Source organism: Eucyclogobius newberryi, unplaced genomic scaffold (assembly GCF_026437365.1).
Source record: "Eucyclogobius newberryi isolate DKJ021-1_F unplaced genomic scaffold, fEucNew1.0.hap1 SCAF_10, whole genome shotgun sequence".
NCBI classification, from domain to species: domain Eukaryota; kingdom Metazoa; phylum Chordata; class Actinopteri; order Gobiiformes; family Gobiidae; genus Eucyclogobius; species Eucyclogobius newberryi.
The window spans coordinates 1,467,638-1,495,187 of record NW_027315724.1 but is presented as its reverse complement, the minus strand read 5'-3'; the positions used below and the strand labels follow the sequence as shown (position 1 = coordinate 1,495,187).

At 50.3% G+C, this 27,550-nt stretch overlaps 1 protein-coding gene across 6 annotated transcripts in view; it reads right to left on the bottom strand.

Moving 5' to 3' along the window:
* Nucleotides 1–13,700, bottom strand: part of actn4 (actinin, alpha 4) — a 55,964-nt gene extending 42,264 nt beyond the window's left edge. For all 6 annotated transcript variants that reach the window (XM_072459872.1, XM_072459867.1, XM_072459869.1 and 3 more), the window contains exon 1: nucleotides 13,514–13,700. In XM_072459872.1, coding sequence (XP_072315973.1) covers nucleotides 13,514–13,636 — 123 coding nt within the window. In that variant the 5' untranslated portion in view covers nucleotides 13,637–13,700. The remainder of the gene's footprint in view (nucleotides 1–13,513) is intronic.
* Nucleotides 13,701–27,550: the final 13,850 nt, after the last annotated feature.

The window sequence follows — 27,550 nt, the reverse complement described above, 5'->3', positions numbered from 1 at the left end:
AATTAATTTGTCGTAGACGACTGAAAATATTTATAACGGGTTAATCTGAGCACAATCCAACGAAGTTACGTGACTCTAGCTTGAGTTTTTATAGTGGGAAAAAATGCTCGTTATTATTTTTCTCCCACAAACCGCCCCAATTTTGACCCCCTGAACTTTAACGAAAAACTCTTTTTAGACATTTTTATCATTCAGGATCAGTGAAAAAATTGTGTTTTCTTGTCTAGAAAAATTAAATTGGCAAAATAATTCACTAGCGCCATCTACAATGATGGGCCTTTTTCGTCTTAGACTTATGAAACTTGGTACAAACATACCTCATGTCAGGACAGGTAAAAAATATATTATGACCCGGCCCTAAACCCCACAGGGATCGTTATTATTATTGGCTCGAGCCATTCCATGGAATGGAACGGGTCTTTGTTCTTGCCATGGTTCTTATTCTTATTATAGTTCTTGCATGGTCATTCAACATTGATGAATGTCACACATGGGGTCATAGGTCACACATGGGGTCATAGGTCACACATGGGGTGAACTCCAATAAAATGGAGCTTGTAGAACGCCCGTCTCAACAGTGGAGACAGTGGCGAAAAAACATGAAAATCTTTGGGCTAGGCACATGAGACTTGGGACAGTGATAGAGCTACTTTTGACCTCTGACCTTTGAGGAGTAAAACACACCTGGAGCATCGCTCTATGATAAACAGGAAGTCAGCCATGTTGAATCAAAGTGGCACCGCCATGTTTTTGACTTTTTTTTTCCCCAAAATCGTACTTGTCCTAGGTTTTTTGTCCGATCGAGCTCAAAACACCTTTTGCATCTAAAGACATTGAAAATTTATACTTTTTTTTTTAATTGACATTCCTTACGGTCTCTGCGTAACCCGCCCTTAAAAAAGGTCTAAGTTCTTATTTTTTCCAAGGACAAGTCACACCTGTTGGAACTGATCTACGGAGCTCATATTTCACTCACTAATGTGTTTTTATGGTCTGAGTGGAAATAATTAATACCATGTAACAAATTTACTCTATAGCGCCTCCTACCCATTGTGTGAAAAACAAAACATTGTCTGATTTGTTTGACATTCATGGATTATATTCTCCTCGAGACGCCATGAAAAGGAGGGGGTTTAAAGGACGACGACGGCGACGGCGACTGCATTTCATATTGTTGAGTTGGAACACATACATTTTGGGGGGAAAAGTTGTATTTAGCTGAGTGTTTAGAGTCTATAGACTATAATATAACTTAAATTAACCTTTACACCTTGGATTCTGTTGAATTTCCTGTATTATTTGGTTGATCTGTCAGACTAAAGCGTCTCCAGTCAGAGTGTCATCCTCAGACCTGTGTCTGATCACACGGGTCAAAGACATGACATTCAATGACATGAATATCGGTCGATACCAATCGGCGCATTCCTACTTCAGATGTGACCTGAACCATTTTAAAGCCCATCTTTGATGCCAACATGGTTCTCAAGAAGAACATCTAAATTTGGTGATCAAAAGAATAAGACAATGAAAATACTTTTGAACAGAAACTGCTCTGACACATTTGAAAGCAGGACTGTTATTTTCCTCCAAATGGATTTAAATTTGCATATAGACCAATTTCTCTAGCACTATAGCCTGAAAATGACCTATAGTTAGACAGAGGCTGTACAATGGCATGTTTAAAAGCACATGTGTTCAAAGAAGTGTTCATAATATTCCATAAGTTAGGACCAATAACAAAGACATTTAACAATTCACTCATGGATACTCAAAAAACAAAACAGAAGCACAATCCGGGGACACAGATGGCTCTACAGCTGCACAGGGCCAGTCACAGTGACTGAAAGTACAGTACTGCTGGACTCAATAGTGGTCACTAGGCAGTTTGAGGTATTGAAAAGCACTTTGTAGATATGACTTTAGGGTGGGCCCTTCTTGTTGTGAGGTGACAGTGGACACATTGAGAGTGTCCTGGTGCTGCTGAGAGTCTCAACACGACACACAACAGCTGCAGCCGACTCATGCAGGCTCATGATTACTGCATTATTATGGAAAGCCTCTTCCTCAATACAACACACATGGTGAGACTTCCTCGCCATGTGTGTCTGCTGACAGCCAATCAGAGCTCAGCAAACCACATGACCCAGAGTCCAGCAGGAGCGGTGGCTTAGTGAAAGTGTGGGGCTTTGTTAAGAGTAATGCAGCCTCACAATCCGCAGAACGTCAGTTTTGATTGGATCAGAGCAGATTGTATACTGGTACAACTGGACATCCCTGACCCACATTCACAGGAGCCGTAGGGGGAGGGGCCTATGTACGGGACGGCCCCAATCTTCTACTATTCAACAGCCACTGCGATAACACATTCAAAGATAAAAATATAGAAAGGGTTCCATAGCAACCACAGTAGTATTTGGAGTGTCAGATGGTTTGAGGAAGCGTGTGTGGGTTTTTCCTGGAGCTGATGCACCAGTATGAGAGTCCAAGAGCCACAGACTGTAAATATTTGATGTCTTACAATGGCACCTCACGACTAAAGCACTCCTCCACAAGCTGCAGCTGCCTCCAGGACCGTAAGCTGATCTCACGGCAGGACACAAGGAAATGTACACTAGCTCTGGTGTGGAACATCCAGGAGAAGACCCCCAGAGACCAAGACCATCCACATGAGCCAGCCTTCTCTATACGCCAATGTACAGCATTTATCCAACACAAGAGTTCACCGTTTCATTGTGTTTTTTTCAGAATAAACAGCCCAAAAACCAAAACACTTTTATTTTGCTGATCTAAATGTTCTCCTGTGTAGTGATCCAGCTCACACACACCAGTGCCAAACAACCAGCGATCACATCCAGATGCCACGATTCTGACGAAGCACAAATGACACAGAAAACATGAACATTTAAGTGTAAAACTATTTTGTCTATAAAATATACTCCCTCAGGCTGTCATCAAGTAGCGTAATCTAGGCTTCATCTGGGTCAAATGGAGTAAAAGTCTGCCATCAGATCCACACACCGACAGGTTGGCAGTGCAATTCCAGCTCCTCTGGTGAATACTGCTGCTGGGCTGCTGGGCCCCTGGGCCCCTGGGCCCCGGCCTGCGCACACTGCTGTGTGAATGTGAATGGGTGAGTGATTCCTTGATGTTTGAATACTTTATTGTATAAATAGTGACCATTTACCATGTATGTATGTTGCACCTTAACGCAAAAGCAAGTTCCTTGATTCTGTTCATTGACAATGGCAATAAAGGCCCGATTAAAGCCCTTGGAAAAACACAGAAGTAAAACTAAGGGATTAAATTTGTTAAAAGGAGACCAACAAGCTGGAAAGAATCTTCACAAACCATTCTGACTGTGACGTTAGACGTTGCAAATACTGCTTTCTAAAACAGCAGAGTTAAAACCCAAGCTGAAACACAGGGACAGAGGGCGGGGCAGTCACATCAAAAGATTTATGACGAGTACAAATAAAGGTAGTGTAACAACTTTAAAACAACAGAATAAATTGTGTTTTATGTTGCACCAAATCACCAAAGCAAGTTCCTGTTTGTGAATTCTGTTCATTAGCAAAGGTAATAAACCTTTTTTGATTCTGATTCTACACATACTCTTTTGCAGGTATTGTTTTTGTTGGGCTTCAGAGTCTTCTGTCTGAATGAGGTTTGACCATGAACCCTGACCCCGGTGGAAAACAGACTCACAAACTAACCAGACTAACATGGCAAACGGGTCCATTGCTCCTGAGGGCCCTCTCTCCGCCAGGCCCATCCCTATCGGAAAGCGGCGAGGACATAACTTTACAACAGGTGGCCGTTATCTTGCGTGAAATACAGAATGACATGGCGTCTTTGAGAGCGGAGGTCAGAGCATGTTACGGTTCATAAATAAGACATTTCTGTTGATTAGAAGAGAATGACGAGTGCTAAATGAGGGGCAAATGGATTTGTGGGTAAATATGAGCAGAAGGCGGCAGAGGACCATAGTGGTCTGGGTCACAACCAGAGAGTGACCATGAGAATAACAACACAACCAGAGAGTGACCATGAGAATAATAACACAACCAGAGAGTGACCATGAGAATAACAACACAACCAGAGAGTGACCATGAGAATAACAACACAACCAGAGAGTGACCATGAGAATAATAACACAACCAGAGAGTGACCATGAGAATAACAACACAACCAGAGAGTGACCATGAGAATAATAACACAACCAGAGAGTGACCATGAGAACAACAACACAACCAGAGAGTGACCATGAGAACAACAACACAACCAGAGTGACCATGAGAATAACAACACAACCAGAGAGTGACCATGAGAATAACAACACAACCAGAGAGTGACCATGAGAATAACAACACAACCAGAGAGTGACCATGAGAATAATAACACAACCAGAGAGTGACCATGAGAATAACAACACAACCAGAGAGTGACCATGAGAATAATAACACAACCAGAGAGTGACCATGAGAACAACAACACAACCAGAGAGTGACCATGAGAACAACAACACAACCAGAGTGACCATGAGAATAACAACACAACCAGAGAGTGACCATGAGAATAACAACACAACCAGAGAGTGACCATGAGAATAATAACACAACCAGAGAGTGACCATGAGAATAACAACACAACCAGAGAGTGACCATGAGAATAACAACACAACCAGAGAGTGACCATGAGAATAATAACACAACCAGAGAGTGACCATGAGAATAACAACACAACCAGAGAGTGACCATGAGAATAACAACACAACCAGAGAGTGACCATGAGAATAATAACACAAATAGGCGTCAACTAAACAAATGGAAACAAAATCACTGCACATTTAAATTAAAATATAAAAGCCTGTATAATTTGTAAATATATTTTGTATTTAATCAGTAAAATGACATGAATTCCCCTTGAAAGACAATATTAATCAGCCAACAAATAATTCAATCAGAGGTGGTTGTTGCTTGGGTAATAAAAACTATAACAACTCTATATTTACCATTTACCATTATGTCCAAAAGAATGGAACAAATCTTCCCAAACTGAATCCACAAAGGTCAGACAGGATTCATGACAAACACAAGACGACATAAGACCATCTTTACACAGAATGAGACAAAAATACAACAAAACAAAGACGTGATAATAAGTCTGGACGCTGAGAAGACTTTTGATTCCGTTAGCTCATATTAATATAAATTGATAAACAAATTTCGATGAGACAATTTCACCATAAAAAATATTGGGGCTCTTTACGATGGTCCAACATCAACAATTAGAATCAATGGTCATCTGACAAATCTGACTCTTGAAAGGGGATCAGGCAGGGCTGTGCCTGGTCCCCCCAAATGGAATCACTGAGAGATTTGGGTGTGGTTCTACCTAAAGATGTATCAGCAATTATGGAGGAAATTATACCCCTCTTTTCACTTCTATAGAAAAATCTTTAAAAATTGAATCGTATTCCCTAATTAAGTCAAAAGATTTAAACAATAAAAATTAATGTTTTTTTCAGATTTCTCTATCTATTCCAGACTCTCCTGATTTCTATCCCCAACCGGCTGTTTGAGTGGAGTAAAACAACCTCAAGTTTTGTGTAGCAAGGCAAAAACACCCATGTATCCAATTCAAAACTCTACAATTATCAAAAGAAAAAGGAAGCTGGGGTTTACCTCGTCTGAAACATGACTTTGTTTCAGCTCAAATCAGAGTGTTGCTGTTGTCATCCAGAATATGAAGCTCAAAAGGAAAAATATTGAGATTAATGTTGTGCCGGGGGTTCATTTAGGGAGGTGGAGGACCCTTTGAAATCTGTGCTTACAACATGGAAGGAGCTGATCAAGACACACAAACTAAACAAAGATATTACATTTTAAACTGGTTGGCTTCTGACCAAATAGAACTGACTTACTGATTACAAAAAGTTTTTCACCAAATGCTGGTTGAATTTTGTCTTGTTTGTTTCTTACTTTGCTTGACCCGTACTTTAAAAATTGTTCTTTCAGCTTGTTGTTTTCAAAGTTTCCAGCATAATAATTTAAATTCTGATCCACTCTCATAATATATTAGTTTGGTAAAAAATATTTTCTAAACCATTTCCTGTGAGTTTTACCTGCAGTCTAGAGCCCTCCCATCAGAAAACATGGCCTGCATTTCCTTCCTGTCACTTCTATGACCTAGACATCATGTCTGGCTCCTGGGACAGTGGGAGGTTCCTCGGCCCTTCCCTCAGTCTGAACTCCCTCCCTGACAAATACAAACATGAAAAGACTTCTTTTTGAAATGCAGTCCCAGTCTCTGCTGCTGGGAATGTGGGCACAGGTCCTGAACTTCCAACTCACACTTCCATAATCATACATAAGCACAAGTGTAGTCCTTAAAAATGTTTTTTACTAGAAGAAAACAGAAGAGTGCAGCTCCTCTCAGCTCAGAGCCCCCTCCCACTGGCCTGAGAGACTATAATGGGCCACCAGAGGAATGCAGAGCTTCAGTGGGTTGCCAATGGCAGCACGTAGCGGCCCATGGGAAGGGGCTAAATTCCTTTGGCAGCTCTCTGCTCTATTGTTCAGCGCTTGTCCTGGAGCTCAGCTGGTCTGGGATCAGCCGGCCTGCAATGACAGGGGGAACGCCCTCACTCAGGACTCAGGAGTAGGGAGGTCAACAATAATCCTGATTTTTCAGGATATTCATAATTATGTAAATTTAAGTCATTACAATGCAATCAATAGTCCAAAAAGTAAAATTAACTCAAACTTCAGACTTAACAAAATAATACATTTTTAGCCCTCACATGTATCCATCACAATGTTTTATTTTACCACAACAAACCAAATAAAAATGGCTTTCAATATGAATTTCTTGAATATGCACAGTACAGACATTAAACACGCAATAATATTAATACAATAATAATAAAATGTTTTACTGACAAAGGATCGGCTGTGCATTAAAAAGACTCAGGGCCGTATTTGGACACGGAGGTTGCGTTAATTTGAGCCTTTTCCAGGGGGCAGGTCCAGGTCACTTTTTAGTTACCTCGCACACTTTAACCCTGGCGTAAAGAGGCTGGACCTGGTCGCTGGAGTGGGATAGTGCCAATCCATATATGGCGAGTGTCTGAACCAATGACTGATAACTCTGATCAAAAAAAAAAGATCGAATTAAAATATTAAAATACATCCTCGGAGCACCGTTTCTTTAATTCACCTTTATTTGTTTAGCTGAGAGCTCGCTTTCACCCCCGGGGTGCCTGGACTGCGCCTGGACTGCGCCTGGACTGCGCCTGGACTGCGCCTGGACTGCGCCTGGACTGCGCCTGGACTGCGCCTGGACTGCGCCTGGACCGCGCCTGGACCGCGCCTGGACTGCGCCTGGACCGCGCCTGGACTGCGCCTGGACCGCGCCTGGACCGCGCCTGGACTGCGCCTGGACTGCGCCTGGACTGCGCCTGGACTGCGCCTGGACCGCGCCTGGGCCGCGCCTGGGCCGTATTCATTATTGTATAACTTGTGTTATTTATGCCCTCGGAGGTTTAGTCATGTTATTATCCCCATATGGACCATTATCTGGTCCATATGGGGATAATAAAATGCCGCCAATGCATTCGATTTGAAGTTTATTAGTTACGATTCAGGCCATTCACAGAATGCACCAGGCCACGCCCTAAAGTTGCTTCAATCGAAGTGATATTTCTCCTCACTGTAATCATGACTACAACATTTGATATTCTACAAACCTACTGGAGAGCACCAGATGACGTGGTACAATTACACGCTTCACTCGATGTAGGAACTGTAATGTTTAAGTTTATTTGTCATTCATAGACATAAACTTATGACCCTAAACAATCTGCATAGCGAGTTTCAACAGGGCCTCGATCTGCTCATCACTGACGCTCGCTCTTCTGCAGATCTCTGCCAGATGGTGTGCAGACATGAGTTCATGACCTCTGACCTCTAGCCTAAATGTGGCCTGAGGAATGCGAGAATATTTTTGCGCACTCTATAATAAAGTCATCGGGCCACAAACAACCATTCCATCTCTAAAGAAAAACTCTGAGATCACAAAACTAAAATTGGCACAAGCACCAATAAAAAGCCAGCGAGATAAGTGAGGTCATAAGGAAGTGTCTTCATTCCATTTGATGACAGGACGAGACCATGTGATTCGGCCGAAGGTCAGTCGTCTGATTAGGACGTGAAAGAGTCAATGTTTAATGACTCTGAAACGCTCTCAGTCCAGATGTGTCACTCTGAGGTCGTCACACGTTTCCATCTGAAAAGCTCTCGCCAAAATCCATCAGGACGTTCAAAAAATACTTTACTCTGATTGGTTGAAGCGTCACAACAGCAGAAACATCTAAATGGTGTTAAATCCAGCACAGCCTCTTTCTCCTCCACAAATGCACAAAGTGACATTTGTGAAAAACAAAATAGTCTGGATTTGTCCAAAAACCGGCCGAAGTTCGGCTTTGACTTCCGCCCAAACCACAATGCTGCTCTCTGATTGGTTCAGTCCCTAAATGCCATGTGATTGGCCCGTTCACCACTGCAGACAGTTTGTGAACTCTATGACGGAGCTCGCGATGACGGTAGCGAGCTCGCCATCACCTCCTCCATGACCTCCTCCATCACCTCCTCCAGCACCGTGTGTTACGCTGGAGCCACAGCCAGGGACAAACAGAGACTACAGCGCCCTCTGATGAGAAGGTGATCGGCTGCAGACTTCATCTCTGCAGGACCTGTACGTCTCCAGGACTCTGGGACGAACAGGTCAAATCACTGACCCTTCTCACCCTGGACATGGACTATTTGAGCCACTCCCCTCAGGCAGGAGGCCACTCCCCTCAGGCAGGAGGCCACTCCCCTCAGGCAGGAGGCCACTCCCCTCAGGCAGGAGGCCACTCCCCTCAGGCAGGAGGCCACGCCCCTCAGGCAGGAGGCCACATCCCTCAGGCAGGAGGCCACGCCCCTCAGGCAGGAGGCCACGCCCCTCAGGCAGGAGGCCACGCCCCTCAGGCAGGAGGCCACGCCCCTCAGGTAGGAGGCCACTCCCCATCTGGACCAGAACTACAGTCACAAGAACAGTTTCTTACCCTCTGACTCATGAACACTGCACTTTGCACTCACTGTTCACTCTTATTCAATTGAATTTATTTTTGAAACGCCCAAAATCACAACAACAGTTTCCTCTGAGGGCGACAGAGAAACATGAATCAACAATGTCTGTGGGGACAGGGGACGATGTCCCAGAGTCCTCTGTCCTTAGACCCTCCTCCTGTCCTTAGACCCTCCTCCTGTCCTTAGACCCTCCTCCTGTCCTTAGACCCTCCTCCTGTCCTTAGACCCTCCTCCTGTCCTTAGACCCTCCTCCTGTCCTTAGACCCTCCTCCTGTCCTTAGACCCTCCTTCTGTCCTTAGACCCTCCTTCTGTCCTTAGACCCTCCTCCTGTCCTTAGACCCTCCTCCTGTCCTTAGACCCTCCTCCTGTCCTTAGACCCTCCTCCTGTCCTTAGACCCTCCTCCTGTCCTTAGACCCTCCTCCTGTCCTTAGACCCTCCTCCTGTCCTTAGACCCTCCTTCTGTCCTTAGACCCTCCTCCTGTCCTTAGACCCTCTTCCTGTCCTTGGGACAAAGTATAAACCTGGGTTAGTTCCAGATGAAGGAGGATCTGACTCTCACAGACGAGAGGGAGACACTGGAGCTGGAGCCACTCTTCAGGTGGACGAGTCGAGCTGCACTACATATTTTTTAATGTAAATATCATGCCCATTTCAAACCTTATTTTAACTTGACTTACTTATTTTTTTATATCCAGTTATTCATTGTCCATTGTTTAGTATTAATTGTTCATTGTTTTATGTTGCAGCAAATCACCAGGACAAGTTCATATGTTCGTGAATGTTGTTCATTGACAATAAACCTTCTGATTATGAAAGTGCCAGAGCGCTCTAAGGTACAACCACACACAGAGGGAAAGAGCCAGAGCGCTCTAAGGTACAACCACACACAGAGGGAACGTGCCAGAGCGCTCTAAGGTACAACCACACACAGAGGGAAAGAGCCAGAGCGCTCTAAGGTACAACCACACACAGAGGGAACGTGCCAGAGCGCTCTAAGGTACAACCACACACAGAGGGAAAGAGCCAGAGCGCTCTAAGGTACAACCACACACAGAGGGAAAGTGCCAGAGCGCTCTAAGGTACAACCACACACAGAGGGAAAGAGCCAGAGCGCTCTAAGGTACAACCACACACAGAGGGAAAGAGCCAGAGCGCTCTAAGGTACAACCACACACAGAGGGAACGTGCCAGAGCGCTCTAAGGTACAACCACACACAGAGGGAAAGAGCCAGAGCGCTCTAAGGTACAACCACACACAGAGGGAACGTGCCAGAGCGCTCTAAGGTACAACCACACACAGAGGGAAAGAGCCAGAGCGCTCTAAGGTACAACCACACACAGAGGGAACGTGCCAGAGCGCTCTAAGGTACAACCACACACAGAGGGAAAGAGCCAGAGCGCTCTAAGGTACAACCACACACAGAGGGAACGTGCCAGAGCGCTCTAAGGTACAACCACACACAGAGGGAAAGAGCCAGAGCGCTCTAAGGTACAACCACACACAGAGGGAAAGAGCCAGAGCGCTCTAAGGTACAACCACACACAGAGGGAAAGAGCCAGAGCGCTCTAAGGTACAACCACACACAGAGGGAAAGAGCCAGAGCGCTCTAAGGTACAACCACACACAGAGGGAAAGAGCCAGAGCGCTCTAAGGTACAACCACACACAGAGGGAACGTGCCAGAGCGCTCTAAGGTACAACCACACACAGAGGGAAAGAGCCAGAGCGCTCTAAGGTACAACCACACACAGAGGGAAAGAGCCAGAGCGCTCTAAGGTACAACCACACACAGAGGGAAAGAGCCAGAGCGCTCTAAGGTACAACCACACACAGAGGGAAAGAGCCAGAGCGCTCTAAGGTACAACCACACACAGAGGGAACGTGCCAGAGCGCTCTAAGGTACAACCACACACAGAGGGAAAGAGCCAGAGCGCTCTAAGGTACAACCACACACAGAGGGAAAGAGCCAGAGCGCTCTAAGGTACAACCACACACAGAGGGAAAGAGCCAGAGCGCTCTAAGGTACAACCACACACAGAGGGAAAGAGCCAGAGCGCTCTAAGGTACAACCACACACAGAGGGAAAGAGCCAGAGCGCTCTAAGGTACAACCACACACAGAGGGAAAGAGCCAGAGCGCTCTAAGGTACAACCACACACAGAGGGAAAGAGCCAGAGCGCTCTAAGGTACAACCACACACAGAGGGAAAGTGCCAGAGCGCTCTAAGGTACAACCACACACAGAGGGAACGTGCCAGAGCGCTCTAAGGTACAACCACACACAGAGGGAAAGAGCCAGAGCGCTCTAAGGTACAACAGCACTAAAGACATGTTGAAGCCTGTGTGAGGCCTGTGTGCACTGCAGAATTAGGACAACCTGGGATTTCTGCACGGTCCCACACTGTCCCACACTGTCCCACACTGTCCCACACGGTCCCACACGGTCCCACACGGTCCCACACGGTCCCACACGGTCCCACACGGTCCCACACGGTCCCACACGGTCCCACACTGTCCCACACTGTCCCACACGGTCCCACACGGTCCCACACGGTCCCACACCGAGCGAATATTAGTGTAGCTCATTGCACAAGATCTGTTAATAATTGGCAACAAGACTTTCCTTTCAAGAAACTTTGACCAGCAGGTCTGAGTCCAAACATGGACACACCTCACTGCCCGGCCTCAAGCACGTCCCTCTCTGAGGACACAGAGGGACACTACGCACAACCCGGAAGAAGACCCAAAACAAATCCTACGACTATAAAAAAAAAAATCCTGTACAGAGCATGTACAGAGCATGTACGGAGCGTGTACAGAGCGTGTACAGAGCGAGCATGTACAGAGCATGTACAGAGCGTGTACAGAGCGTGTACAGAGCGTGTACAGAGCGTGTACAGAGCGTGTACAGAGCGAGCATGTACGGAGCATGTACGGAGCGTCTGCTTTAAATGTACAGGCATCAAACTCCTGCGTCGGGTGTGAATTGGACGCCGCGCTCTGAAGTTGACATATTCAGAGCGTCTCCAGCTCGTCAGGACTCAGGAGCATGTCAAAAATGACAAGTACAATGTATGGCACGCCGTCCATCCACCAGCAGGAATGTGTGCAACGTGAGGCCGCGTGCACTACTGCAGTACTACTACCACTACTGCAGCAGCTAGTAGTAGTAGTAGTACTACTACCACTACTGCAGCAGCTAGTAGTAGTAGTAGTACTACTACCACTACTGCAGCAGCTAGTAGTAGTACTACTACTACTACTAGCTGCTGCAGTAGTGGTAGTAGTACTACCACTACTGCAGCAGCTAGTAGTAGTAGTAGTACTACTACCACTACTGCAGCAGCTAGTAGTAGTAGTACTACTACCACTACTGCAGCAGCTAGTAGTAGTAGTAGTACTACTACTACCACTACTGCAGCAGCTAGTAGTAGTACTACTACCACTACTGCAGCAGCTAGTAGTAGTAGTAGTACTACTACCACTACTGCAGCAGCTAGTAGTAGTAGTACTACTACCACTACTACAGCTAGTACTACATTTCATTTTTAGAGTCCTAATAGTCTAATAAACAGCCCAATAACACGGGCAGAGGACAGGGGCCTGCCTGTAGGGGGGGGACCGCGCCTGTAGGGGGGGGACCCCGCCTGTAGGGGGGGCCAGAGGCTGTGGCAACATGGACAAACTTGAATGTCTTTTTTACAAATCACTGCGATTCTCTCAGATTCTGATCCTGCAGCTGGGCCCAAACTATCCGCCCAAGTCTCCAGGTAACAGGCTGCACCGGAGAGAGGGGCCCTGCACTGGAGAGAGGGGGCCCTGCACCGGAGAGAGGGGGCCCTGCACCGGAGAGAGGGGGCCCTGCACCGGAGAGAGGGGGCCGCACCGGAGAGAGGGGGCCCTGCACTGGAGAGAGGGGGCCCTGCACCGGAGAGAGGGGGCCCTGCACCGGAGAGAGGGGGCCCTGCACCGGAGAGAGGGGGCCCTGCACCGGAGAGAGGGGGCCCTGCACCGGAGAGAGGGGGCCGCACCGGAGAGAGGGGGCCCTGCACTGGAGAGAGGGGGCCCTGCACCGGAGAGAGGGGGCCGCACCGGGCACCGGAGGGGCCTGCACCGGTGCTAACGGGCCTCCAAACTGGTAAAGGCATCATTTCAGAGCCCCCGGAGCACCGCCGGCTCTCGCAGGGCCGCGGGCGGCTTTACGGCTCTGTTGCGTTTCCATGGCGGACTAAAGGAAGCACCGACAACAGCACAAGCTCCAGCTCCAGCGGCCAAAGGAAGAGTGTGGACTCCAGGAGGAAGAGCGAAGCCCCGGGTCCCAGCACCACATCCCCGAGCCCGGACCCCCGGACCCCTGAGTGGCCCCGGAGGCCTCGCTTACCTTGCGCTGTTGCCGTTCCCACGCAGGGTCCAGCAGCAGGTCGCGGTCCCAGTCGTTCTCCTGCTCCATGTAGGTCTGCGGCCCGGACGAGTACTGACTGTTACTGGCGTGATAATCGACCATGTTCACGACGAGCCGACACCGGGACGAGCTGCAGCAGCGGAACGGAAAGAAACGGAAAGAGCTCAGCGGCGGCGCGGGGCACGGGGCGGCGGGCCAGGGACAGCTCGGCTCTCCTGCTCCGGAGGAATGTTCGTGCAGATCCTGCCACAATAAACGCGCTGTGGACGCGGGATGTGGGAGGATCGGCCGCTCCTACAACGTGCCGCGGCGTCAAGCGCCACGCAACAAGCACGTACTTCCGCCGCGCCCGCTGCCGCTGGACTCTGGACATGACGACACTTATCCGTGTCCAGTCACCGGTCACCGGCGTCACGACATCTCGAGAGTTTGAGCAGAAGATGAGATGGTCAGAATGACGCTGATGAACGTGTCACTTATGTGTTTTATTTTGATATAAAGGTGCAGACTGGATCCGGGACGCCTCCGGACCATGCTCCAAACACGGACACGGGCACACGGGCTCCGGACACGGGCACACGGGACACGGGCACGGGCACACGGGACACGGGCACGGGCACACGGGACACGGGCACACGGGCTCCGGACACGGGCACACGGGACACGGGCACACGGGCTCCGGACACGGGCACACGGGACACGGGACACGGGCTCCGGAGCCGGACACGGGCTGGACCGTTACACCGGTACAAGAGTAAGAATGTCGCTCCGGTGGAATGACAAAGTAAACAGAGGCAGAAGCAGCACTGAGGTCAAAGGTCAAACACGTCATCTCAGGATTCCAACTTCACATTTGACACGTTCTAACTTCAAGTTGTGCGTAGTATTGATGATTATTGATGCGTTTGTGTTTCTAGAATAATGTGACTATAAATAATAGATATTGGATAAAAGTGAGGAAATGTTTAGCATTTTAGGTTTTATTTAAGATAAGATAAGACAACATTTATTTGTCCACACAATGGGGAAATTTCGATGTTGCAACACAAGTAGATACAGACCGTAAAAGAACAGATAACTTATAGGGAGCTTTAAAAAACACTCTTGATAGAAAAACTCTTATAAACAAAACTCTAGGTTGTTCCCGCTGCACCAGCCGCTCCACCTCCTGTAACAGACTCATCCCGTCTGAGGTGGTGTCGTCACGGTGATGAGGGTGGTGTCGTCACGGTGATGAGGGTGGTGTCGTCACGGTGATGAGGGTGGTGTTGTCATGGTGATGAGGGTGGTGTCGTCATGGTGATGAGGGTGGTGTCGTCATGGTGATGAGGGTGTCATCATGGTGATGAGGGTGGTGTCGTCATGGTGATGAGGGTGGTGTCGTCATGGTGATGAGGGTGTCATCATGGTGATGAGGGTGGTGTCGTCATGGTGATGAGGGTGTCATCATGGTGATGAGGGTGGTGTTGTCATGGTGATGAGGGTGGTGTCGTCATGGTGATGAGGGTGTCATCATGGTGATGAGGGTGGTGTCGTCATGGTGATGAGGGTGGTGTCGTCATGGTGATGAGGGCGGTGTCGTCATGGTGATGAGGGTGTCATCATGGTGATGAGGGTGGTGTCGTCATGGTGATGAGGGTGGTGTCGTCATGGTGATGAGGGTGTCATCATGGTGATGAGGGTGGTGTCGTCATGGTGATGAGGGTGTCATCATGGTGATGAGGGTAGTGTCATCATGGTGATGAGGGTGGTGTTGTCATGGTGATGAGGGTGTCATCATGGTGATGAGGGTAGTGTCGTCATGGTGATGAGGGTGTCATCATGGTGATGAGGGCGGTGTCGTCACGGTGATGAGGGTGGTGTCGTCATGGTGATGAGGGTGTCATCATGGTGATGAGGGTGGTGTTGTCATGGTGATGAGGGTGTCATCATGGTGATGAGGGTAGTGTCGTCATGGTGATGAGGGTGTCATCATGGTGATGAGGGTGGTGTCGTCATGGTGATGAGGGTGTCATCATGGTGATGAGGGTGGTGTCGTCATGGTGATGAGGGTGGTGTCGTCATGGTGATGAGGGTGGTGTCGTCACGGTGATGAGGGTGGTGTCGTCACGGTGATGAGGGTGGTGTCGTCACGGTGATGAGGGTGGTGTCGTCACGGTGATGAGGGTGGTGTCATCATGGTGATGAGGGTGGTGTCGTCATGGTGATGAGGGTGGTGTCGTCATGGTGATGAGGGTGTCATCATGGTGATGAGGGTGGTGTCGTCATGGTGATGAGGGTGGTGTCGTCATGGTGATGAGGGTGTCATCATGGTGATGAGGGTGGTGTCGTCATGGTGATGAGGGTGTCATCATGGTGATGAGGGTAGTGTCATCATGGTGATGAGGGCGGTGTCGTCACGGTGATGAGGGTGGTGTCGTCACGGTGATGAGGGTGGTGTCGTCACGGTGATGAGGGTGGTGTCGTCACGGTGATGAGGGTGGTGTCGTCACGGTGATGAGGGTGGTGTCGTCATGGTGATGAGGGTGTCATCATGGTGATGAGGGTGGTGTCGTCATGGTGATGAGGGCGGTGTCGTCATGGTCATGAGGGTGTCATCATGGTGATGAGGGTGGTGTCGTCATGGTGATGAGGGTGGTGTCGTCATGGTGATGAGGGTGTCATCATGGTGATGAGGGCGGTGTCGTCATGGTGATGAGGGTGTCATCATGGTGATGAGGGTGGTGTCGTCATGGTGATGAGGGTGGTGTCGTCACGGTGATGAGGGTGGTGTCGTCACGGTGATGAGGGCGGTGTCGTCATGGTGATGAGGGTGTCATCATGGTGATGAGGGTGGTGTCGTCATGGTGATGAGGGCGGTGTCGTCATGGTGATGAGGGTGTCATCATGGTGATGAGGGCGGTGTCGTCATGGTGATGAGGGTGTCATCATGGTGATGAGGGTGGTGTCGTCATGGTGATGAGGGTGGTGTCGTCATGGTGATGAGGGTGTCATCATGGTGATGAGGGTGGTGTCGTCATGGTGATGAGGGTGTCATCATGGTGATGAGGGCGGTGTCGTCACGGTGATGAGGGTGGTGTCGTCACGGTGATGAGGGTGGTGTCGTCACGGTGATGAGGGTGGTGTCGTCACGGTGATGAGGGTGGTGTCGTCATGGTGATGAGGGTGTCATCATGGTGATGAGGGTGGTGTCGTCATGGTGATGAGGGCGGTGTCGTCATGGTGATGAGGGTGTCATCATGGTGATGAGGGTGGTGTCGTCATGGTGATGAGGGTGGTGTCGTCATGGTGATGAGGGTGTCATCATGGTGATGAGGGTGGTGTCGTCATGGTGATGAGGGTGGTGTCGTCATGGTGATGAGGGTGTCATCATGGTGATGAGGGTGGTGTCGTCATGGTGATGAGGGTGGTGTCGTCATGGTGATGAGGGTGTCATCATGGTGATGAGGGTAGTGTCATCATGGTGATGAGGGTGGTGTTGTCATGGTGATGAGGGTGTCATCATGGTGATGAGGGTAGTGTCGTCATGGTGATGAGGGTGTCATCATGGTGATGAGGGCGGTGTCGTCACGGTGATGAGGGTGGTGTCGTCATGGTGATGAGGGTGGTGTCGTCATGGTGATGAGGGTGGTGTCGTCATGGTGATGAGGGTGGTGTCGTCATGGTGATGAGGGTGGTGTCATCACGGTGATGAGGGTGGTGTCGTCATGGTGATGAGGGTGGTGTCGTCATGGTGATGAGGGTGGTGTCGTCATGGTGATGAGGGTGTCATCACGGTGATGAGGGCGGTGTCGTCATGGTGATAAGGGTGTCATCATGGTGATGAGGGTGGTGTCGTCATGGTGATGAGGGTAGTGTCATCATGGTGATGAGGGCGGTGTCGTCATGGTGATGAGGGTGGTGTCGTCACGTGATGAGGGTGGTGTCGTCACGGTGATGAGGGTGGTGTCGTCACGGTGATGAGGGTGGTGTCGTCACGGTGATGAGGGCGTGTGTCGTCACGGTGATGAGGGCGGGTGTCGTCACGGTGATGAGGGTGGTGTCGTCACGGTGATGAGGGTGGTGTCGTCACGGTGATGAGGGTGGTGTCGTCACGGTGATGAGGGCGGTGTCGTCACGTGATGAGGGCGGTGTCGTCACGGTGATGAGGGTGGTGTCGTCACGGTGATGAGGGTGGTGTCGTCACGGTGATGAGGGTGGTGTCGTCACGGTGATGAGGGCGTGTGTCGTCACGGTGATGAGGGCGGGTGTCGTCACGGTGATGAGGGTGGTGTCGTCACGGTGATGAGGGTGGCGTCGTCATGGTGATGAGGGTGGTGTCATGGTGATGAGGGTGGTGTCGTCACGGTGATGAGGGTGGTGTCGTCACGGTGATGAGGGTGGTGTCGTCACGGTGATGAGGGTGGTGTCGTCGCGGTGATGAGGGTAGTGTCGTCGCGGTGATGAGGGCGGTGTCGTCGCGGTGATGAGGGTGGTGTCGCCACGGTGATGAGGGCGGTGTTGTCACGGTGATGAGGGCGGTGTCGTCGCGGTGATGAGGGTGGTGTCGTCGCGGTGATGAGGGTGGTGTCGTCACAGTGATGAGGGTGGTGTCGTCACGGTGATGAGGGTGGTGTCGTCACGGTGATGAGGGTGGTGTCGTCATGGCGATGAGGGTGGTGTCGTCATGGTGATGAGAGGTGTCGTCACGGTGATGAGGGTGGTGTCGTCACGGTGATGAGGGTGGTGTCGTCACGGTGATGAGGGTGGTGTCGTCAGGGTGATGAGGGTGGTGTCGTCACGGTGATGAGGGTGGTGTCGTCACGGTGATGAGGGTGGTGTCGTCACGGTGATGAGGGTGGTGTCGTCGCGGTGATGAGGGTGGTGTCGTCGCGGTGATGAGGGTGGTGTCGTCAAGGTGATGAGGGTGGTGTCGTCACGGTGATGAGGGTGGTGTCGTCACGGTGATGAGGGCGGTGTCGTCAAGGTGATGAGGGTGGTGTCGTCACGGTGATGAGGGTGGTGTCGTCACGGTGATGAGGGTGGTGTCGTCACGGTGATGAGGGCGGTGTCGTCATGGTGATGAAGGTGGTGTCGTCCACAAACTGGATCAGTTTTACAGTGTCGTGGCTGGAGGTGCAACAGTTTGTGTTCAGGGAGAAGAGCAGGGGAGAAAGTACACAGCCCTGTGGAGTTCCTGTTCTGATAGTCCCAGTGTCTGAGACATTCTTCCCCAGCCGCACAAACTACCTCACAATGAGAGGAGACTATAAAGCTCCAACAACACACGTGCACCAACACCGGAGTACATGATTTTACACATTTATCCCACTGTGAGGCTCCACCAGCCCCAAGAGCTCTGATGTAAAACATATGCACCCAAAAACTCATACAAACAGTGACTTTGTACAAAGTTTGGAAGGGTGAAGAGGCAGAGGTCGAGGGAGCAGATTATTGGTGAAAATGGTCCGAGACTCCCTCACCTTCTGTGGTCTGAGCGCGGTCAGTGTCCTGCCCAGTGTCCAGGACCTGAGCCACGTGCAGGACATTAAACAGAAGGACATGGGGACACTGCACGGGGAAATGATTGTTTGTGATGTCTAAAAGGCCCACATTATAAAGGTCGACATCTATTGTGGACTTTTGTATTCACTTTTAACCCTTCAAAGTCAAGCAGCATCTACGCCCTGGCCGTGGTGCTGAAAGTGAAACACGTATTGGACCCGGCCTTTACTCTCTTTAAATTATGAGTTTATTCTCATTAATTCATGAGATTTATCTTAATCTCAACGAGAATAAACTCATTAATTGATAACTTTTTTCTGGCTTCGACTTCAATCTCATAATATTATGAGTTTAATGTCGAAATTTAATGACTTTATTCTCGTAGAGCCCCGCCATCCATCCATCCATTTTCTACCGCTTTATCCGGGGCCGGGTCGCGGGGGCAGCAGTCTAAGCAGGGACTCCCGGACTTCCTTTTCCCCAGACACTTCCTCCAACTTCTCCGGGGGGATCCCGAGGCGTTCCCAGGCCAGCCGAGAGACATAGCCCCTCCAGTGAGTCCTGGGTCTTCCCCGGGTCTCTTCCCGGTGGGACATGCCCGGAACATCTCCCCAGGGAGGAGCCCAGGAGGCTCCGGAACAGATGCTCGAGCCACCTCAGCTGGAGGAGCAGTGGCTTTACTCCGAAATCCTCCCCCTACCTCTAAGGGAGCGCCCAGCCACCCGGCGGAGGAAACTCATTTCGACCGCTTGTATTCGCGATCTTGTCCTTTGGGTCATTACCCAAAGCTCATGACCATAGGTGAGGTCAGAACGTAGACCGACCGGTAAATCGAGAGCTTTGTCTTTCGACTCAGCTCCTTCTTCACCACAACAGTCGATGCAGCGACTGCATCACTGCAGCTGCTGCACCGATCCAACTGTCAATCTCACGCTCCATCCTTCACTCACTCATGAACAAGACCCCGAGATACTTGAACTCCTCCACTTGGGACAAGGACTCCCCACCCACCTGAAGAGGACAAGGACTCCCCACCCACCTGGAGAGGACAAGGACTCCCCACCCACCTGGAGAGGACAAGGACCCCCCACCCACCTGGAGAGGACAAGGACCCCCCATCCACCTGGAGAGGACAAGACACCTTTTTCCGGTCGAGAACCATGACCTTGGATTTAATTTTTTTTTTTATTCTCATCCCAGCCGCTTCCCTCTCGTCCCAGTGCAGCTGGAGGTCCGAGTTTGATGGAGCCATCAGGACAACATTGTCTGCAAACAGCAGAGATGAGATCCTGTGGTCCTCAAACCAGACACCCTCTGACCCCTGACCACACCCTCTGACCCCTGACCACATCCTCCGACCCCTGACTGCGCCTAGAAATTCTGTCCATAAAAACTATGAACAGAACCGGTGACAAAGCACAGCCCTGAGGAGTCCCTCACTGGGAACAGGTCTGACTTACTGCAGTGAACACAGCTCCTGCTCCGGTCAGACAGGGACCGACAGCCCTGAGCAAAGGGCCCCGGACCCCGTACTCCCGGAGCACCCCCCAAAGGACACCCTGAGGGACACGGTCGAAAGCCTTCTCCAGATCCACAAAGCACATGTGGACTGGTTGGGCAAACTCCCATGAACCCTGGAGCACCCGATGGAGAGTCTAGAGCTGGTCCAGTGTTGCACCACCAGGACCTAAACCACTTTGCTCCTCCTGAATCTGAGGTTTGACTATCGGTCAGATTCTCCTCTCCAGGACTTGGAATAGACCTTATGGGAGGCTGAGGAGTGTGATCCCTCTGTAGTTGGAACACACCCTCTGGTCCCCCTTCTTGAACAGAGGGACCACCACCCCGGTCTGCCCGTCCAGAGGCACTGTCCCCGACCGCCACGCCCTGTTACAGAGACGTGTCAGTCAAGACAGTCCTACAACATCCAGATACTTTTGGTCCTCAGGATCTCATCCACCCCCGGAGCCACTGAGGAGTTTGCGAACAACCTGAGTGTGGGTGATGGACGAGTCAGCCTCTGAGTCCTCAGTCTCTGCTTCCTCTTCAGAAGACGTGACAGTGGGATTAAGGAGGTCCTCAAAGTATTCCTTATATAGTATATATAGAATTCCGAAATACTTTGTAGAGCCCCGCATTTTTTGGGGGGCCCTTATACTGCAACGTACATTTTTAATGCCCTGAACTTAATTAAAAAATAATATAAACTCACTTGATGTGGACATGAGTTCTAACGGCAGCTGAGCTGGAGGGTTTGTTCATCTGTTACTGTGGCAACAGGACACGCCCGTTGTTACTGCAGCTTCCAATTATTTCATAAAAATATCTTTCTCTAGTTCTACATAAATGAGGTTGTCCATGTTCAGCTTCTCTCTGTGAATCCCTTTTTGAACCTGGAGCTTTGACCTTTTTCTTTGGGAGTATTTGTTCCAGGTTCAGTCAAGTCCATATTCTCTTCATATAGAAATGTAAATTCCAGATTAGGCCTCGCTTGTGTCTGGCCCTTCATCCCGGGGCCCATGAGCACACTGGTGGTAATGCCTGTATTATGGCCCCACTGTTGGAGTAGCCGCTTTCCTCTGCTGCTTCAGACATGTTTGTGTCGTGTGGATGTATCGATCCTATAGTTACACTGAACACTCACCAATGTCCAGCCCCTCCATTTTGTACTCCACACTCACAGGGTTTGGACTCTTTATGTTGAGAAGAAATCATCTGGTTTTAGCCTTCACGTCGTGCCTGAAGCTCCTGAAGGATCCAATCAGTGCTAAACTGACGAGGACACAGACGCAGACTTTGGAGAGCGGTACTTTCACGCACATATTCACCACAGAAGCTGATACCCCTTCTGACGTCATCGCTCCCAGAATGCATTATGTCCGGCCGCGGATCGAATAATGTTGTAAACAATAACGATTTTATAACTAACTATGAAATATAACATCAAAAGATATTAAGAGCTGTACTACTTACAGATCTTAATATCTTTTGGTCTATTTGTTTTTCTAGTTGGGGATCGTTTAAACATATACATTATGTATCACAAGTTGTCCTGAGTTCACCTTTAGAAGCCCTTTATGATGAGTTCACAAACAAGGCTGATTACGTCGCCAGGATCGGTGTCACCAGGGCCCCATCCTGGAGCCAGGCCTGGGATGGGTGCTCGATGGCGAGCGCCTGGTGGCCGGGTCTTGGACACTCGGGTGAAGAGAGGGGCAGAGTTGTCAACCGATCACCACCTGGTGGTGAGTTGGATCCGCTGGTGGAGGAGGAAGCCGGACAGACTTGGCAGACCCAAGCGCATTGTGAGGGTCTGTTGGGAACGTCTAGTGGAGCCCTCTGTCAGTAGGGTCTTCAACTCGCACCTCCGGGAGAGCTTCTCCATGTCCCGGGGGAGGTTGGGGACATTAAGTCCGAGTGGACCATGTTCTCCGCCTCCATTGTTGATGGGGCTGCTCGGAGCTGTGGTCGCAAGGTCTCCGGGACCTGTCGTGGCGGCAACCCCCTGGTTGATGTGGTGGTGGTGGACACTGTTATGACCCCGAAGAGAGGTTTAACATATTTAAACGGACACGGAGACGAAGACAAGTTTAAACAAGTTTATTAGGTTTTCACCAAAAAATTAATGCCAAATTTCAAACCCCTGTGCCCTAAAAATCACCCCAAAGTTATAAAAAGAAAGGTGGACCTGGTGGGCCAGCCAAACAGAAATAAAATAGGAGCGACACCGGGCCAGCCCCGTATAGGGCCGTCGAAGCCGGTGCCGACACCTCTACCTAAAGCACAAAAATAAGGACACACCAAACCCCCTATCTAGCCCCAAACAAAAGCGAAAATGGGACGACCGGTCCCACCAGGCCAAAAAAAACAGGCTAGTGCTATTGCTAGTGAGAGCCAGCTGGGAGCAGGCGAGCCGAGTGCGTCTACGAAGCGGGACCGTAGCGGGATGGGCGGAGCCGAGCTGAGAGAGAGAGATGAGCCCATCCGGTCTCCATTTAAAGGCTCCAGGGCGCGCACCCGCGGCTGGGAGCCAATCTAATAAAAAAAAACTAAACAGATCATTAGACAAAACTGAACAGACAAAATATTATTATAACCAATAGGGAGGAAAAGTGCCCAAACCTAACAGACACCGGAAGTAAGGGATGTTCACAGACTGAAGAAGGAGGCCTATCAGCCTATGTCTGGCTTGTAGGTCTCCTGAGGTCATCGACAGGTATCGACAGAGCAGGCGAGCCGCAGATCGTGCTGTCGCAGAGGCAAAAACCCGGGCCTGGGAGGAGTTCGGGGAGGCTATAGAGGAGGACTATCGGTCGGCACCAAAGAAATTCTGGCAAACCGTCCGGCGCCTCAGGAGGGGGAAGCAGTGTCTCACCAACACCATTTACGGGGCGGGTGGAGGCCTGCTGACCTCGACTGGGGATGTTGTCGGACGGTGGAAGGAATACTTTGAGGACCTCCTTAATCCCTCAGTCACGTCTTTCCGAAGAGGAAGTAGAGACCAGGGACTCAGAGGCTGGCTCATCCATCACCCAAGCTGAAGTCACTGAGGTTGTTCGCAAACTCCTCGGTGGCAGGGCTCCGGGGGTGGATGAGATCCGCCCTGAGTACCTAAAGTATCTGGATGTTGTAGGACTGTCTTGGTTGACACGTTTCTGCAACATTGTGTGGCGGTCGGGGACCGTCCCTCTGGACTGGCAGACCGGGGTGGTGGTCCCTCTGTTCAAGAAGGGGGACAGGAGGGTGTGTTCCAACTACAGAGGGATCACACTCCTCAGCCTCCCGGGTAAGGTCTATTCCAAGGTACTGGAGAGGAGAATCCGACCGATTGTCGAACCTCGGATTCAGGAGGAGCAGAGTGGTTTTCGTCCCGGTCGTGGAACACTGGACCAGCTCTATACCCTCCATCGGGTGCTCGAGGGTTCATGGGAGTTTGCCCAACCAGTCCACATGTGCTTTGTGGATCTGGAGAAGGCTTTCAACCGTGTCCCTCGGGGTGTCCTTTGGGGGGTGCTCCGGGGTACGGGGTCCGGGGCCCTTTGCTCAGGGCTGTCCGGTCCCTGTATGACCGGAGCAGGAGCTGTGTTCGCATTGCCGGCAGTAAGTCAGACCGGTTCCCAGTGCATGTTGGACTCCTCAGGGCTGCCCTTTGTCACCGGTTCTGTTCATAATTTTTATGGACAGAATTTCTAGGCGCAGTCAGGGGTCGGAGGGTGTCCGGTTTGGGGACCACAGGATCTCATCTCTGCTGTTTGCAGACGATGTTGTCCTGATGGCTCCATCAAACCCGGACCTGCAACATGCACTGGGACGGTTTGCAGCCGATTGTGAAGCGGCTGGGATGAGAATCGGCACCTCCAAATCCGAGGCCATGGTTCTCGACCGGAAAAAGGTGGCTTGCCCTCTCCAGGTGGGTGGGGTGTCCTTGTCCTCTCCAGGTGGGTGGGGAGTCCTTGTCCTCTTCAGGTGGGTGGGGAGTCCTTGTCCCAAGTGGAGGAGTTCAAGTATCTCGGGGTCTTGTTCACGAGTGAGGGAAGGATGGAGCGTGAGATCGACAGGCGGATCGGTGCAGCGGCCGAAAGGCAAATATCTCTATTTACCGGTCGGTCTACGTTCCTACCCTCACCTATGGTCATGAGCTTTGGGTAGTGACCGAAAGAACAAGATCGCAGATACAAGCGGTCGAAATGATTTTCCTCCGCCGTGTGGCTGGGCGCTCCCTTAGAGATAGGGTGAGGAGCTCGGCCACACGGGGGGAGCTCGGAGTAGAGCCCCTGCCCCTCCACGTCGAGAGGAGCCAGCTGAGGTGGCTCGGGCATCTGTTCCGGATGCCTCCTGGGCGCCTCCCTCGGGAGGTGTTTCAGGCATGTCCCACCGGGAAGAGGCCAGGGAAGACCCAGGACACGCTGGAGAGACTATGTCTCTCGACTGGCCTGGGATCCCCCCGGAGGAGTTAGAGGAAGTGTCCGGGGAGAAGGAAGTCTGGGAGTCCCTGCTCAGACTGCTGCCCCCGCGACCCGGCCCCGGATAAAGCGGCAGAAATGGATGGATGGATGGAAGTTCACCTGAGTCTGTGTGGGAGGAGCCATATAATGAGAATGAACCCTCAGGAACATGTCTAAAGAACTGAAATCGAACAAGAACAACAGGTCCAAGAACCGGCCCGCTCTCCCGCCCGCTCCCCCGCCCGAGTTCAGGTTGTGACAACTCACCTGCCGAATCAACTAGCCCTGAAAATGGATGGCGCTGGAGCGTCTGGCCCATACCCGGCCGTCGCCGGCACGAGGAGCCTCGAGGGCTACGCCGCGACGAGTAGGAAGGCCGCCGCGGTGAGCACGGAAGCCTAGGGCGCGGGCCCGGGTGGAGCCGCCGCGGGTGCAGATCTTGGTGGTAGTAGCAAATATTCAAACGAGAACTTTGAAGGCCGAAGTGGAGAAGGGTTCCATGTGAACAGCAGTTGAACATGGGTCAATCGGTCCTAAGAGATGGGGGAACGCTGTTCGGAAGGGTGGGGCGATGGCCTACGTCGCCCCCGGCCAATCGAAAGGGAGTCGGGTTCAGATCCCCGAATCTGGAGTGGCGGAGATAGGCGCCACGAGGCGTCCAGTGCGGTAACGCAAACGACCCTGGAGAAGATTGCGGGAGCCCCGGGGAGAGTTCTCTTTTCTTTGTGAAGGGCAGGGCGCCCTGGATTGAGTTCGCCCTGAGAGAGGGGCCCGTGCCCTGGAAAGCGTTGCGGTTCCGGCGGCGTCCGGTGAGCTCTCGTCGGCCCTTGAAAATCCAGGTGAGAAGGTGTAAATCTCGCGCCAGGCCGTACCCATATCCGCAGCAGGTCTCCAAGGTGAACAGCCTCTAAAGCACAGTAGGAGGTAGAGCCTTCTGATGGTCCCAAGAGTCTCTAAAAGCACAGTAGGAGGTAGAGCCTTCTGATGGTCCCAAGAGTCTCTAAAAGCACAGTAGGAGGTAGAGTCTTCTGGTGGTCCAAGAGTCTCTAAAAGCACAGTAGGAGGTAGAGCCTTCTGGTGGTCCCAAGAGTCTCTAAAAGCACAGTAGGAGGTAGAGCCTTCTGGTGGTCCCAAGAGTCTCTAAAAGCACAGTAGGAGGTAGAGCCTTCTGGTGGTCCCAAGAGTCTCTAAAAGCACAGTAGGAGGTAGAGCTCTTGTGTGATGGAATAAGCTCCTGTCCATGTTAAAGAGGCCGACACAGTCTCTTGTCTCGGCTTTAAACGTTCCTCTTTGAAATATAAAGCTACAGTAATATAAAGCTACAGTTTCAGCTCCGCTGCCCTAGGAGCAACTCTGGAGGAAGTATGGCAGCTTGAGCTCTATCCTCTGATAAACACTTATTCTATCAAACAATATTTAATATTTAATTTCACTTGCAAACTGTTCATTGCCTTTTCTTTTTCTCACTTCCCTTCGATCCCAGAGGACCTGTGGACCCAGATGCTCCTCAGAGTCCCTGGAAAAGTGGTTTCTACTCCACATGAAAGGTTCTTCATCTGCCTGGAAGAACTGGTTCTCCTCCTGAAGAACTGGTTCTCCTCCTGAAGAACCGGTTCTCCTCCTGAAGAGCCGGTTCTCCTCCTGAAGAGCCGGTTCTCTTCCTGAAGAGCCGGTTCTCCTCCTGAAGAACTGGTTCTCCTCCTTCACTCTGGAATTCCTCCAGGTTTATACTTTTTCACAAGAAGGTTTTTCCTGGCTGAGAAGGAGGGTCTAAGGACAGAGGACTCTGGGACATCGTCCCTCGTCCCTATGGACAGTGTTTAATCTGTTTTTCACTGTCGCCCTCAGAGGCAACTGATGTTGTGATTTTGGGCGTTACAAAAATAAATGGAATTGAATTAGTAAAATATGACTAAACTCACAAACACAAGTGTCTACATAATGTTATAGTTATGCATTCACGCATGTTTAATGTCATCCTAAATGTCCGTAAGAAGCAGCAGCGACAGTGTTTGTTTTGCCGTCTAAAGCGCGAGCGCAGAGCAACAGGGGGCGGGCACTTAGCCGCTGTCAATCATGTTGCCAACGCTAGCTAAACCAACACAGGGAAAACGCGGCACCTGATTGGTTGGTTATTATAGTTCATAACTTGATTCATGAAGAAAAGGGGTAAATAAGGTTTAATATGAACATTTTAAGACCAAAATGGCAAACCTCACAGCAGCAGTTAAAGAGAAAGAGGCTCCGTTTTTCCAATTGACGTGACTGGGAATCAGAACCCAATGAATCCTACTTCCTAGTTGGCACGCAGCGGCTAACTCGTTAGCTCAGCCCACTGATTTTTACGGTCTATGGTCCCAATACTCAGCAGCTTGTTGTGAATGCGCATTTGAAATGCACAAGTGTGAGTATTGGGACAGGAAACTCTGAGTTGGCTCAGTCTAAGAGAACTCTAAAACTTCTCCTTTCTACTGAACAATACTTATAATGATTGAATAATAAACTGTTTGCTTTATTAATAAGACACCATGAACCGGTTAGTAGTTTAATTGTTTTATCAATTCACAATGTTCTAATTTTTTTAATT